This window comes from Arachis ipaensis, chromosome B6 (genome assembly GCF_059453495.1).
Source record: "Arachis ipaensis isolate K30076 ecotype BB chromosome B6, ASM5945349v1, whole genome shotgun sequence".
Classification (NCBI taxonomy): Eukaryota; Viridiplantae; Streptophyta; class Magnoliopsida; order Fabales; family Fabaceae; genus Arachis; species Arachis ipaensis.
In genome coordinates, this window is record NC_142441.1 from 144,382,317 (window position 1) to 144,399,023 (window position 16,707).

General features: G+C 27.6%; 1 protein-coding gene across 1 annotated transcript; it reads right to left on the reverse strand.

Annotated features, from left to right (window-relative positions):
- Window positions 1–16,013: 16,013 nt before the first annotated feature.
- On the reverse strand, window positions 16,014–16,707 carry LOC107648451 (uncharacterized). Its single transcript, XM_016352310.3, has one exon. The coding sequence runs from the start codon at window positions 16,523–16,525 to the stop codon at window positions 16,325–16,327; it is 201 nt and encodes a 66-aa protein (XP_016207796.1). The 5' UTR covers window positions 16,526–16,707; the 3' UTR covers window positions 16,014–16,324.

Sequence of the window (16,707 nt, forward strand, 5' to 3'; positions counted from 1 at the left end):
GTATTCTGGTTCAGTTGCCTTGTGCAATGCAACCTACATCCAGTCTCCACTACAACAGTGGTGAAATTTTCATTATAGTTAAAGTATTACATGCACCAATTCCAAAGGATTGACACAATCCTTTCCTTCTCAAGTTCTAACCTAACTTGATTTGGTTATGCTAATACCTAACTTTTCACTCTTAGTGCTAACCCAACTAAGAAAGGGGTACCTCACAGGTTTGTACTAGATACAAGACAATAGCAACAACCTAAAAAAATCTGAAAAATCACTCTAGGCTTTACACTCAAGTGTGTCACTCGGCCTTTTATCACTCTTTGGCTTTTTCTTAAGCTCTCTCTTTCAGCCTTTTACCACTCAAGAAATTACAAAAAGATATACATTGAAAAATAAATTACAATCTGTAAAATATGAAGGAGATTGATACTTCAACAGCCTTGCTTGCTATAGGTTGAACCGGATTTACTTGATTCTGATTTCGTTCCTCATTCTGGCGGAATGCATCTTTAACTAGAGAGCATTGTCCAAGTTGATGAACTCTTCAGAGAAAACTTCCCAGAACAAAAACTTCAAACCCTGGTTCTCTCTCCTTACCTTCAGAAGCATAAACAATTTTCTTTTGTATCTCATTGCATGTTGCTAAGATGCTCTCTTCCAGGTCAACTTCTCGAGCTGTGTGCTTCACCAATCTACCCTTTCACATTCTTCCATTAATCCTCAAAATGAAAAAATGAAACAGATCCCTTTTTCTTGACCGAATGTCCCAGAACAATAAAGAAAAAATATTTTCAATAGTAAACTCAGATCTGAACCCTTGAGCTACAACTTTGTCCCCAAGAAACAATCTTGACCTTTGATTCACAGCAGTGTTTACCAGAGATCACTTTTTCCATGTATCCCAAATTGCATTGACAGAGAGTTAGAGAAGAGGAGGGAAAAGTAAAATGCATGCAAGAGGAAATAAATCACCTTTAACTTCTGACTTAGCCTAAGATGGTTAGATTTGGGTGACTAGACTTTTGCCTTTCTGATTAAGCTTTCTCTTTCTTTCTTCTTTGATGAATCAAGCAAGAGGAACGAAATTCTCTCTCTTTTCTATGTGTCTGACCGAATGAAAAAGGTGAACGTTGCCTTTGGAGGATCAGCTTGAGTGAAATGCTTTGGGCTTGGATTTTGTTCACTTACCACTCAACCCATTTGATTTCTTTGTTAATTTTTATTTGGGCTTGTTTAAAAGAGTTGCCCATAATCGCATATTCAGTTTGTTCCGTATTGGGCTGCTGTTGTGTTCATTACTAGTGGCCTGCATCACTTAATCAATATTGATTAAACCTAATTGGGTAGTTAGCCCAATAAAATAATGTTTGTCATCATCAATCATGTTAGTTAATTTCTTAAGTCAACACTGCTGTAGAGGTACTGTGATTTTTTCATTGTCTAATTCCTTCAAAAACCACTATAAAGTATAGCGGTTTCTCTTAACACGCATTCCAACATAAACCGCTACACCTTATAGCAGTTTACGTACAATTCAAGAACTACGTTACCCTCTCGCGATTTCTATAATAATGTAAATGTTGTATTTATATTAGCAATTTTCAAAAGTTATATTCTAATAATTATAATTGCCAAATATTTTAATTAGGTAACTTGCCCTTTTACTAATTTTTCTAATACAAAAAAAGTGAAGACTATCAACATAACTCATATAAACTTCACTTAAAAATTATATCATATATTCATATATGTAAACTTTGGAAGTGGATCCTTTCATTTTTTTTTCAATTATTTGATAAAATATTATCTTTCACTATTTAATATTTTCTTTTATATGTTTTTTTTGTCCCATTTAAAAAATATAAAGTAAGAGATCATACTTTATCAAATACTTTATCAAATAATTAAAAAAAAAGAAAAAAATTCATTTTCATAAACTTCTATTTATAAACAAACAATTATAACTAATCTTAATTCCTAAAAATAAAATTGGTAGTAGAGACAATTTGTATTTAATTTGCTACTTGTTTTTCAATTCTTGAGGATTATTATATATTTTTTAATATTAGTTAAAATTTACAATTCATGTTTTACTTTAATTCAAATGATTTTTTCTATTTAATTTTTCTTGCTTTCAATATGCATAGAGTACTTCTTACCATTTGTAATAATAAGAGAATTCCAATGGATTAAAACTTTGAGTTGGCTATTGGATATATTTTAACTTGTCAAACATATCAATTTTTATAATTTTATTGTTTTTATCAAATTAATAAATTCAATTTAAACGTATCTTAGACACTTGGATCTCAGTTATTATATTAGAGCTTCTATAATCTTCAAACAACTTGATCAGTGATAGCAAACTTGTTTATATATCTAACATTACTTTTCTTGAACTAAGCTTGACAAAACCTTTTTCTTCCTTCTTCTTCTTTGATCTTCAAGGCGACAACATTAATCAACTCTATTTTTATTTGTTGATTCTAAATCCTTCGTAAACAAAATTTTTAAATATTATAATCTCTTGTTGTTTCTTGTTTTTTTTTTTTAAATGATCTTATAACCTCTTTGTTTAAAATCTCTTTAACATCTGTTTTAAGGGTCATGCTACAGTACAGATTTAAATTTACAGATATTTGCTTTCCTTTCAACACGTGTATTTTGTTTTTATGTTGGGAAAGCAGCTTGGCAAACTTCGATAGTTTAGAAAGTTGGCTGCTTGTTAGATATAAGGAAAGAGAAATTATTCATGTTGGACCCATCTTTGTATATGGATTGGTTCTTGACTCCTTGAAACTTTTTTTTTCTTAACGAGTCCTACAACAAAAATAGAGAAAGAGTTTTAATACCAATAACAATATTAATTAGCTAAGACAAAACAATAATATTAATTAGCTAAAATATGGATTAAATTTTAATTGATATAATTATTTTTTAAAAAAATTATGACATATATGCTTTTTAATTGATGGAAAAAATTAGTAACTAATTTCATATATTATAATCAAAGAGAGCTTTTTCTTATATAATTCAAAAAGATTAAAGTATTAAATTGGTTTTCTATATTTGGGTGTAATTCTGTTTGGGTCTTTAAGGTTTAAAGTGTCTTACTTGAATCCAAAAAAATTTCATTTAACTTCAATATAATCCTACTGTGAGGTCAAAGTTAAATAATAAACGGAATGTACTACATAATAGCAATATAAGAATAAGATTGATAACATGGAGAACAAGTACAAGCTCCAGAGTCACAAAATCAACCGTAAATGCATCAATACATTTATTTATCATTCTTCTTACAATTTAAATAAAATTGTTGAGTTAAAAAATTAACTAACATAAATGATGATGACAAACAATAGGTTATTAGACTAATTACCTAATTAGTTTTGATTATTTTGATTGAGTGATGCAGGTCAAAATAAATATACAAAGCTGCAGCCCATTAAGGAACAAACTGAATCTGTTGGTGGGCTAACAATCTAAAGGAACCCCAAAGGAAACAAGGCAAAGAAATAAAACGGGCTGAACTTGAATAGAACTGATCCAAGCCCGATTTGGCTTCTTTCAAGCAAATTCCTGCAATTTGCTTTCACCAAAAGCAACGTTCACCTTGTGTCACTTCGGAAAGAACACAGAGAAAGAGAGAAAAAGCTTAGCCTTTAAATTGTTCACCAAAGAAAAAAGAAAGAGAAGGATTAAGTAAGAAAGGCAAAGGTCTAATCACCCAAATCAAGCTAAGGCAGAAGTTAAAGGTAATTTATTTCCTCTTGCATGCATTGTGGAATTTGTGCATGTAATTCTTTAACTATAGTGAAAATTCCACCACTGTTGTGGTGGAGACTGGATGTAGGTTGCATAGCACAAAGCAACCGAACCAGGATACATGATGGTGTCAGCTTCTTTCTTCCCTGCTCTGTTCTGTTTTCTGATATTCATGAGACAAAATGAAATTGTCCCATAAATTTTTCACTGCTGAATTCAAACAGTTTCAGATTGAAAGTTTGTTTTAAAGGGTTAAGGGTTAAGTACGATTTCGGTTCCTAACGTAGAGGCCAAAAATTTATTTCGTCTCCGACCTTTTTTTCGCCACAAAATGGTCCCCAAGGTTTCAGTTTGTTTTAAAATCGTCCTTTTTTTCAAATTTTTTGTTTTTATTACCAAATTACCCTTAATAAAAAATAAAAAAAATACGTAAAGTAAAGGGGAAAGGGGGAAGGGGTTACGCGAAGGGGGAGAAGGGTGGGGGGGGGAGAGGGTTCAGGAAGATGAGGGGGAAAGGTCCTCGCTGTCGCCATCACTGCCGCTGCTCTTTGCCGCCGCCGCCATTCAACAGCACCAGAATCAGTCGCAGTTTCGCTTTCAAATGTCAGGGCCCCCATTGCTCGTCGTCGTTCGGTGGTTGGATCTTGCTGCTGCTCCTCTGGGCTTGGCAGAGGTGCTCGATGGCGGTGGATTCTAGTTTGAGGCAAGAACAGGGGAAGGCTTCGGTGGTGAGACGAGGGAAGAGAAGAGGTCGCGCTGTGATGGTGGCGCTAGGGTAGCGCAAAGAGAAAAGAAGAAAAGGGTTGCGGCGCTTTGATGGCGGATCGGCGCTTTGATGGCAGTTTCGGGTGGCTCGCCGGATTCTTCTTCTTCTGCCTTTATTATTGTTGTTTCTGGTTACTTCTGCTTCTGATTGATTATATTATTTTATTGTTATTGTTGTTCTGTTTCTGTTTCTGCTCCTGCTTCTTCTGTTTCTACTTGATTCCATTGTTGATTCATCGATGATTCATTGTTGTTGTTGTTGTCGTCCTGCTGCTGCTTCTGCTTCTGTTTGATTAATTGTTGTTGTTACTTCTGGTTCTGTTTTTGCTTGTGCTTCTGCATGATTTTGGGAAAGAAGGAGAAGGGGCATTTTGGTCCAAATGACGGTTTTAAAACAAACTAAAAATTAGTAAAATTTATTTTTAGCATAGTTATTAAACTCAGTTTAATTTTGTTAGTCGAATTGGTAAATCCAGTTTAGCTTAGTTGATTGAATTGAAAATTCGGTCATAATCTTGTTAGTTGAATTGGTAAATCCAGTTTGACTTAGCGTGTGTTTGGATTGTAATTTGTCAAATTAGAGTTTGAGTAAAAGTGATTTTATAGAATTGATTTTGGGTAGAAATAAGTTTGTGTTAACATGATTTATGTTTGGCAACTCTACACCAAATTTGATTTATGTTTGGTTTTATGAACAAAATCACTTCTGCATTTGTAGAGAAGAAAACTAGCCAAACAAAAAATTGAAACTTTCAAAAAATTTTAACATGTTTTTTCCCTTCAAACGTGTTTACCAAACACACTCTTTAGTTGATTGAATTGAAAATTCGGTCATCAATCTTTATTGGGTCATTAAAAATAATAACAACATTATCTATTACAACTTAATCTTTCAACAACAACAATAACAATAATAACAACATTAATATTCGAATACAAGAAAAAAAAGATTCTTTTTAAAATGTGGGGTTATTTTTACATTATCTATAAGTTAATTTAATTAGTATTTAATTAAGTGAGGTTCTAATACTTTTACACATTCAATTAGCATTAAATATTTTAACTTAAAAAGATCTAATTTTATATCAACTTGACAATGAATATATAGTGTTTTTGTTAAAAACGAGTCTTTAATTTTTAGTTAGAAACAATCTTCCACCATTAATTAATTTACATACGATTAAAAAAATATTATAAGAGAGTTAAATTGTATTTTTTGGTCTAAGAATCAAAGATAATGTACATTATAAATACATAACTCTCCAAATTTTTATTCCAAATTTTTTTACTCATGTAATTATTTTATTTAATTATAAATAAAAAGAAAAATCAAGTCAATTTCACTACCATCAAACTCAAAGACCATTTATATATAAACATTGCATAATTAGACTCTTCTTATAATTTTTTTTATTTTTTAGTCATTTTAATACATATATTAAGTATATAAATTAGATACTATTAGAATTTAAAAGTATTTAACAGATTAATAGAAAAAATAGTTAAGTAAATATGTAAATAATTAAAAACATAATGCCAATTTTTAAATATACTTCATAATTGACTAAATAAAATATTATTATTATTATTAACAATTTTAAGCATTATATTTATATATATATATATATATATATATATATATATATATATATATATATGGCATATTATAAATAAATGAATAAATAAATTTGCAAGTAATTAAAAGGGATACTAAATTATGGATAGAGAAATTGTAAGTTGAATTAGAATATGAGCAATACTACATAGCCTCTAACAAATATGATTATTTTTTTATAACAAAAATTTATATATATATTTACAGACGTTTTACACATAAAAGCATATAATTTATATTTATATTTACTAGAATTTTACATACATAAATCAATACAGTTTGCACCTATATTTTTTAGAATTTGCATACATAAATTAATAAAATTTATTTATTAAAATAATTTAATATTCATGCTGACTAAATAATGACCAAAATTACTAAAAGTTGCTAGTTCCCAAAAATTTCTCATAAAATATTAGTTTATAAATGAATTAAAAAAAGTCATGTAACTCTTTTTTCATTTTTAAATTATACAAGAAAAAAGCCCTCTTTAATATATATATTATATAGAATTAATTATCAATTTTTCCATTAATTAAAAAGTACATATGCCATAATTTTTATAAAAAATAATTATATCAATTAAAATTAAATTCATATTTTAGCTAATTAATATTTTTTTATCTTAGCAAATTAATTTTATTATTGGTATTAAAAGTTTAAAATTTTTTTTTATTTTTCTTGCAGGACTCATTAAGAATTAAAAAAAAAAATTAAGAGAGTCAAAGACCAACTTATATATAAAAAGAGGTCCAATGCAACATAAATGGCTTCTCCTTTATTGTATCTAAGCAAGCCAAGCCACCAATTTTTTAGGTCACTGAAGCTAGCCAAATTGCTTCCCCAACATAAAAATAAAATAGTACACATGTTGCAAGAAGAGTTATGTGATGGGAATATCTGTAAACTAAAATCTGTACACTATAATCTCCCTGTTTTAATAATTAAATCTATTATCTCTTTTATCTTATCATTTATAAGGTAATAATTCCTGTATCTTTCAAATATTTAAATTATGAAAAAGTATATGAACCAAGAGGTTACCGGCCGAAAATTAAACAAAAACACATTAATTTATATTAATAATTAATTTTAAATATTTCAAATTTAAAATTTAAAAAATTTAAAATTAATTAAGTAAACCTAATTAAAACCTATAAAAACCTTCATCTTCTCTCTCACATTAACCTACCCACCTCCAACAATCACACACACAGACCTCTCTCTCTCACCGTCAGGCCCTCTCCGCCTCCCCACCGCGACCCACTCCTCTTCTATCACCGACATCTGGCTCGTCGGATTCGCCACTGTCGACAAGAACTGCTTCCCTTTCGTGAACCAGATGTGTTACCGGAGCCGCAAAAACTTATCTTCACTGAAACATGGTTGTCCATTCCATGACTATGTCCTCAAATTTGGGTTTAGTTCACACATCTCTGTAGAAAATGCACTTATAAATATGTATGCCAAATGTAGTTGTCTGGATGGCTCAATTAAGATATTCCTAGAAATGCCAAATAGAGACTCTGTTTCATGGAGCACTTTGATCAGTGTCTACGGTCTTCATGGATGTGGTGACCAAGCATTGCAACTTTTTCATGAAATGCAAGAGAGAGGAGTGAAGTCAGACGCAATTACTTTACTCGCCGTATTATCTGCTTGTAATCATGCCGGTCTTGTAACTGAGGCGCAACTGGTATTCAAACAAGCGAGTGCAGATTGTAAAATTCAATTAACCTTAGAGCACTATGCATGCCTAATTGATCTTCTTGAAAAGAAATATAAAAAAAAAAAAACATTCATTTAATATGAAAAAAAAAACATCCTAATACTTAACAAAAAAAATATCCAGTTATATTTTAGTAAAAATAATTAAATATCTATAAAATTTTAAAAAAAATATAAAATTCTTAAAGAAATAGAGACATTCACATTTACAATACAAAAAAATTCGAAAAATATATAAAAGAACATCCATTTAGTATCACTAAATAGAAACATTCTGATACTTAGCAGAAGAAACATCCATATATATTAACTGGTAGAGATTTTAAATTCACCCAAAAGTATTTAGCTGGTTTTTGGCTAATACCCTCTTGATTCCTAGCATTGTTGTTAAATTATTTATTGTTATGGCCAACTTCTTCAAAAAATTATTTTCTCTGTATCTTTTTTTATTGTTGTTGCACGATCTCTTTTCAACAATCATGACATAATTGATAATTCAGCATTGTGTCGAATTTTCTTGATTCTTTCTTGTAGTTGTGGTTGGTAACATTCTTTTCTCTTCTAACATATTTCAGATCAACTTCTTTTTCACACAATTCTGCATCAAGTATATTAATATTTGTAATGTGTTGTTGTAGTTACTGTATGATTGTACCTTAATTCTGCACTACAATATCAACTTCTTCTCATAAACTTACATCAACAAGATTTTAAATATTATAAATTTTTTAGTGAGTAAAGATTATCTCCCATTTTTTTTATTTTTCATTGATTTAAAAATCTCATTATTATGGCTACAATTAATTTAGATCTTTTAAAGTAAGAAAGTTGATAAAAAAATAAAATAAAAAATTAATCACCATTAATTTTGTGTATTCACTATTTTAGTTTAAAAGTGATTAAGTTCTCATTTTATTAATTTACCAACTTCGTTATTTTAAAAAATCTTGATTCAACTATAATAAACCAACATAAAAACATTTTTAATTCTTATTATTTCTCTAACAAAAAACTCTCTTATTTAACAATATTTTTAATAAGAACACTCACAAACTCTTTAAAAAAATAATTATTCTAATACATTCTTCTTGAACTCTTCATTTATTAGCGTTAAATTGAACTTACCTTTCAAGTAAATAACTTACTCTTTAGTTTAAATTATTTTTTCTACTTAATTATTTTTATTTCTAATATTTATAAAGTGGTACTTTCTATTTATAAAATTCAAATTGATTAAAACTTTAAATTAATAACTGAATATACTTCAACTTGTTAAAAATATTAATTTTTATAATTTTTTTTTATTTTCATTAATATTGATAAATTCAATTTAAACTTTTATTTCACACTTAAATCTAATAAGTTACCATATTAAAACTAATTTGATCGCAAATTTGTTTACATAATTTTACCTGTTGTTATCTTACGAGTTTGTGATGAACATGTAGTATTATTACCATTCAAAAAACATGATCATATATAATTATATACTATTAACAGTCATATTCTATATATCTCTAAATTTTTCTGCTAACACAAATTTTATCATTTTAAAATTGATATGACTCTCAAATAAACTTCCTAATTTTTTTTGCTCGCTTAACTTATATTTGACACAAATATATCTTTAAATTTGTCTGCATATACCTAAATTTGCAGGCAGGATTTTAAGTTTTAGGAACCAGAGTATATATAATTGACAAAAGAGAAATGAAAAAGTTATTAGATAAATGAAGATAATTTTAAGGTATGATTAGATCATTTTTTTTAGAGAGATATTTATTTTCGTATTTAATTGCTATAGTATTAATGATAATACTCTTTCAAAATATAATAATAAAACTAATAAATTTTTTAATTAGTAATAATAAAAAATTCTTAATTTTCTTAAATAAGAAAATTAAAAGCACACTTTCTATTTTTTTATGTGCACACTTTCTATATATATATATATATATATTTTGCAAGGATAATAATCAAAAGTCACGTAACTATTTAACACTTTTTAATTTGAATATGGAAGTAAAAGTGGTGTTGGACTCGGATATGGAAAATACAGGTGCTTCACAGCCATGAGTGGAACAGAACTTGGACTATGCGAGTTCTCCATCAGTAAACGAACGGTCCGAATTGCGTTTGATATTCTATTTCATAAAAAATTTGACAACAACAAACAACCGGAGGGTCCGTTTTCTAGCTTCACAAGTCAGACCATGCGATTTCTTAAAAAAAATTTTAAAATCAAACAACTCGCATGGTCCGATTTGTGTACTCTGAATTTTTTCAATTTTTTAACAAAATCAGACCCTCCGATTTATGTACTCTGAATTTTTTTCAATTTTTAAACACAAATCGGAGGATCCGATTTGTATACTCCCACAATTTTAAAAAACACAAAAAATTACCATGTTAAAGTATATCACACATTTTGCTTCCATATCAAAATTTTTTAGCTACTATTTAATGGTTGTGATTTTTTTAATGGATTTTAAATTTAACAAACATGTCTTATCAATGTACATATTTTTTTTACGAAACACACTCGAAAGATATCATTTGGTCAAATAATACAATAGTTCCATACACAAGATATTACGGTTATTATTTGTACCATGCTAAACGGTTAATAACGGTTAATTATTTCATTATTATTAAAAATAATATTAATAATAATTTTACAAATTTGTAAATATTTTTTAATTTTTCACTATTTATAAAATTTAAATGTCATACAAGTATATGCATAAATAATATGTCACTAAAATCAAACATTTTTTAGTGTAAATTTTAAAGTTCTAACAAAATAATAGGTGTTTAATCGATTAAACTTATATTTTATATGTTAGTACAAAAAATCACACACATTACTTTTACCCTCTAAGTTCAAGAATTTATAATGTTAAGCACTTATATAGCTTTGTACTCATCCTGATTTCATAAATATTGATGAAAATAAAACTTCTAAAATTCTCGATTAGAGCGGCACCACTCCTATATTCGTATAGATAAAATCCTTTGATAAATAATATTATCATTTCATTAAGAGTTTTAATTCACTCTCTTAATTTATTGTAAATAACACTAAATCATATACCTTAGTGCTCCAATTGCTAAATAACTTATTATTACCGATTAAACCTTGAAACTAGTGGTCTACTAGAATAAGGTTGGATTCCTATCATTTAAGAACAATAAGTTTTAATCCCATTTTAACAGTAGTCTCTTTGATTTTATCACTTGACAAACCTTTAGTCAAAGGGTCTCTTAAATTTTCTTGAGATCTTACATAAGTGATGGTAATTACACTATCATCGATTAGTTGCCTCACAAACTTATGTCTCAAACTTATATGTCTAGACTTTCCATTATAACCCTTATTATATGCTCGAGACATGGTTGATTCACTATCACAGAAGATTGAAATGGCTGTCGTCTACTGTGGTCACAACTTTATATGATATAACAAATTTTTTAACTATTTCGCTTCTTTAGCTGCAACTGATAAAGTTACAAACTCAGCCTCCATAGTAGAATTTGTAATACATGTTTGTTTCTTTGAGACCCAACTTATTGTTCCACCACCTAGGGTGAAAATTCATCCTGAAATGGATTTGTTATCACTAAGATTTGTAATCTAACTTGCATCGGAATAACCTTCTAAAAACTGCGGGATAATCACTATAATGTAATCTCAAGTTTATGGTTTTCTTGAGATAACCAAAAACTCTTGTAATAACTTTCCAATGTTGATTGCTAGATTTTCTTGTAAACCTTGATAATTTGTACAAAATAAATGTTATATCAGATCTGGTATAATACATTGTATACATTAAACTTTCTATAGCACTAACATATTTTAATTATACTATGGGTCTTCCCGTGTTTCTTTCTAATTTAAAATTAGGATCATAAGGTGTATTAGATTCTTTAATTATGAGATGATCAAACTTTTATAATTCTTAAAAAGATTGACTTAAAGTAAAACCAACTTCATTCTTACGCACCTTTATGTCTAATATTGTATCAACTTTATTCAAATCCTTTATCTTGAATTTAGACGTTAGATACTCCTTCATTATACGAATTTCTTCTAAATTTGTTTCAATGATTAACATATCATCAACATATAGACAAATGATTACTCTATAATCTTTACTAAATTTTGAGTAAATACATTTATCCACACTACTATGTGAGAAGTCATTTGGCCCGTTTGGAAAATTCTAGAAGTAGCTTTTTTTAACTTTTGACTTATAAAAAGTAGTAGTATTAATGTCGGGTGCAATTTTCAAAACTAAATTGCAACTTTCTAAGAAGCTATTTTGGAGCTTATAGAGAAGTTAAAAAAATGACTTCTCTTATAATACTTCTACTTTTCATTACATTTCTTTAAAATAAGTACTTTTAGAGTTAAAAATCCAAACACAAAATAACTTATTTATAAGTTACTTTTAACAGAGTCATTTATTGTTTAAGTTATTTTATCAAAAGAAGCTTAATTAAGTTAGTTACCCAAACTGGCCCTAGTTTGGCTAAATTTCTTAAATAAGTTCTTTTGAAAAAGGAGCTTAAAATATAAGGACTTTTATTAATATTAACTTTTAAATAAGTTATTTTGAGTTTGGAAAGTTATTATGGAAGTCATTGTTTTAAAGTTGTGCATTAAATAAGAGTGATAAAATAGTTTTTAAAAATAGGAGAAGTCACATTTTTTAACTTCTTCAAAAGCTCTTAAATAACTTTTTGAAAAGTTAAAAGTTTATCTAAAAATTTGTACCAAACACATTAATGTAACTTTCTATAAGTCAAAAGTTGAAAAAAGTAACTTTTTGGTGTTTCCCAAACGGGCTCTAAATTAAACTGCCATTATTTAAGTGCTTGTTTTAAGTTATGTAAAGACTTAATTAATTTACAAACTTTTTTTTTTGTTTTTAGATAGTACATAGCCTTCCGATTGCTCCACATAAATTTTTTCATTAAGATTTTCATTTAGAAAGGTTGTTTTGACATCTATTTGATGTATATGAAGTTTATAAATGAATACTAATGTTATAAGCATTCTAATAGAAGTCATTCTTGTTACATGTGCGTAGGTATCAAAATAGTCTAGACTTTCTTGTTGTCTAAATTTTTTGGCTATTAACCTTACTTTAAAGGTTTGTAATGAACCATTAGTATTATACTTTCTTCTGAATACCCACTTACATCCTATAGGCTTTGATTTTGGAGACAAATCAACCAAAACCCAAGTATTATTTGATAATATTAAGTCCATTTCATCATTTGTTACTTCTTTTTAAAAGGCAGAATCCCTCATAGCCTCTTTGAACATTTGAGGATCACCATCTATATTCATCACAATAGAAATTTTTCCTTCTACCAAAAAAGTGATAACCTGAGAAGAAATAAAATCTAGACCCAAGTCTTTTTCTTTTCTCACTCTTAAACTCTTTCTTGGTTCAATCAATTCTTTGTCGCTTAAACATTTATTATTTTAATTATTTATTTATTGTGAAACATTAGTATTATTTTGAGGATATTCTGAACTAGAAGTTAAATAATTGATAAATTTATTTTTAATAAATTCTACCTCTTTTTATTTAATAGACATTAAATCTAATATTTTATATGCTTTAGAATTTTGAGCATATCTTATAAAAGTGTCTTTTATGACTCTTGGCCTTAATTTGGTTCTCTTTTGATTAGGCACTCGATAAAAAGTTGAACACTCTCACACTTTCAAATAATTTAAGTTAGGTTTTCTTTCTTTTCAAATTTCATAAGAAAAAATCTTTCTATGTCTTGAAGATATTTTATTATGGATACGATATGATGTCAATAATGCTTTATCCCACAAATTTTAAGGCAATTTTATATTTAATAACATTGAATTAACCATATTCACTAAGGTACGATTTTTTCTTTTCGCCAAATCATTTTGATGTGGAGCATACAGAGTGAAAGATTCATGCACAATACCATATAGTGCACATAAGTTATCAAATTCATTAGAAAAATATTCTCCACCTCAATCATTACGAAAAACTTTTATTTTCTTATCATACATATTTTCTACTTCTATTTTATATTTTTTAAACATTTCAAAAACTTCATCTTTATTTCTAAGTAAATACACATAAGTAAATCTAGAACAATCATCAATAAAAGTTATAAAATATCTTTTTTCTTCTTTAGTAATATTACCATTAAATTCACAAATATCACTATGAAACAATTCCAATTGTGTATTTCTTTGAACTTTAGAAAAAAAAAATTTAGTAATTTTGAATTGCATGTAAATATCACATTTCTTATTAAAATCTTTGTTACTAAGATCAATATAGTTTTTTTTATGCATATATTCAATTAATTTGTAATTTAAGTGTGCTAATCTACTATGTTATAAGTCACAAGAATCAACAACATACAAAAAAAACATTTACTTTATTAATACTAAGTTTAAACATACTTTCATTATAATATGATTTTCTTATGAATACATCATTCTTAAGCAAGATCACTTTATCGAATTCCACTACAACTTTAAATCTTTTCTTACACAAGAGACTAACAGAAACTAATTTTTTTTCAAATCCAAAACATGAAGTACATTTATTAAACTTAATTTTTTTTCAGATATAAAATTCAAACCACAAATTTTAGCTGAGTTGTTCATCAAGACTTCTCTATTGTTTACTTTTTCATATATTTTGAATTAGTTGCGGTAATTGTAAACTTGAACAGTAACCCCAAAATCTAACCACCACTCAAGTAATTTTTTTTGTGTTGTCATGTTCAGTTCTTTAACCATATCAATATGCATATTTTGTACTTTTTCTACAACCATAGAATTAAATCCTTCTTTTTCACTAAGTTGGTCTTTGGTGTTTCCTTTTTCAGAAGTCTACATTCTTTGATTTAATATCTTTTCTTGTTACAATGATAACACTCTTTTTATCTCTTATTGTCTTGCTTTGAATCTTTTGATAACTTTTTTTTTTATTGGTATTGTCTTCACCAATATGATTTACTTTAAAATTTTGAGAAAGATACACAGCATTATATTTTCGAGTTTTCTCTTCTATACGTATATACCTTAGTAATTTCTTAATTGTAAAGTTCTCATCAAGATGTAAAAATTTTTTCCTCTAACTATTTCAAGATGGTAATTTTGAAATAATTGTTCCAACTTATAATGATTCAGAGATCACTACTTGTAGATTATAAAATCTATTTACAAAAATTTATAATTCATGAATTTGATCCATAACAGGCATAGTATCATTTATAATAAATTCAAAATATTTTATCATAATAAACTTATTTGTTCTTTGTCGTTCAATATTGTACTTTTCTTCCAAAAACTTCTAAATCTCCAATGATGATTGAATTGACATGTAGAGATTATATAGTCGGTCGGATAAAGTATTGAAAATATAATAAAAGTATCATCATCACCTTTCTTCTTCAATTGAATAATCTTTTCTTTCTCTTCTTATGTAAAATTTTCAGCGGCATTGGTAATTGTTGTAGCTTTTGGATCAATCACATATGTAAAATTAATAATTAAACAAAAAAAACATTTTGTCTTTCTACCAATTAAAGTTTATTCTATCAAAATGATCTAACTTAACAAATTCTTTATTTATAATCTTATACGTGGTATTTTAATAGTAATATTTCTCTAAAATTATTAGATATATAAAGATAGTTTCAAGGCATGACTAAATCATTTTTTTTAAAAAAAAATATTTATTCTCACACTTAATTATTATAGAGTAAATGATAATAATCTCCTAAAATATAATAAAACCAATAAATTTTTTAATTATCAATAATAAAAAATCTTAACTTTCTCAAATAAAAAAATTAAAGACACACTTTTTATTTTTTGTTGTACACTTCAAACAATAAATTAGAATAATAATAAAAAATCACATAACTATTTGATAGTTATAACTTTTTCAATGAACTTTTAAAGTTAACAAACATATTTTATCAATATATATGTTATATGCTATTTCTTTTATATGAAATACACTCAAAAAATATTTTTTTATTAAATAAATACAATAATTTAATACACAAAATATTACCATTGTTATTTATACTATACTAAACGATTAATAACGGTTAATTACTTCATTATAATTAAAAATAATATTAATAATAATATTACAAATGTGTAAATATCGTCCAAAGGTAAACTAAAATTATGGCTAATTCAAACAAGAAAATAATTTACAACTCACTATACTTTGTTATATGTACAGAGACTTGTGATCAAAACTGGGAGTTAATTAATCATGCTCTTGTGCTAGTACCTAACATAATGACTTCTAATTAGTCTATTAACATAGTAGCTCCTCTATCAAGGAATCAATATAAAAAGAAACATAGGAAAATCAAAATCATAAAAGATGCAAAAAAAAAAAAAAAAAGTTGGAGATTCTATTGGATCTGGAGTGTTCTAGTACACATGGTGCAAAAATATCTGCGCTTGGTTTTAAAGTAAATAGGAAGAAAACAGAAACGCCATTGCTTCTGAACGTCCGTTGCTTGCACCATGCCTCCACAGTACGGACACGCCCCTGGCGCTGGTTGCCTCGCTAAAACCCTCTCATCCTCGTCGCACACAAATACCAGACACATGGTGATGATGAAAGTAGTGCTTTATGTGAGTATTTGAGAAAGAAGGGTTGTGTGAAGGGGGTATTTATAGATGGAGTTTGAGTTTGTGGCGTCTGGCGTGTGAGGAAGAGTATGGTTTCTTCTGGAAGAGTGAGTGGCCCATGGTCAACGGCAGAGCGCGTATCTAGAAAATTCTACACTTT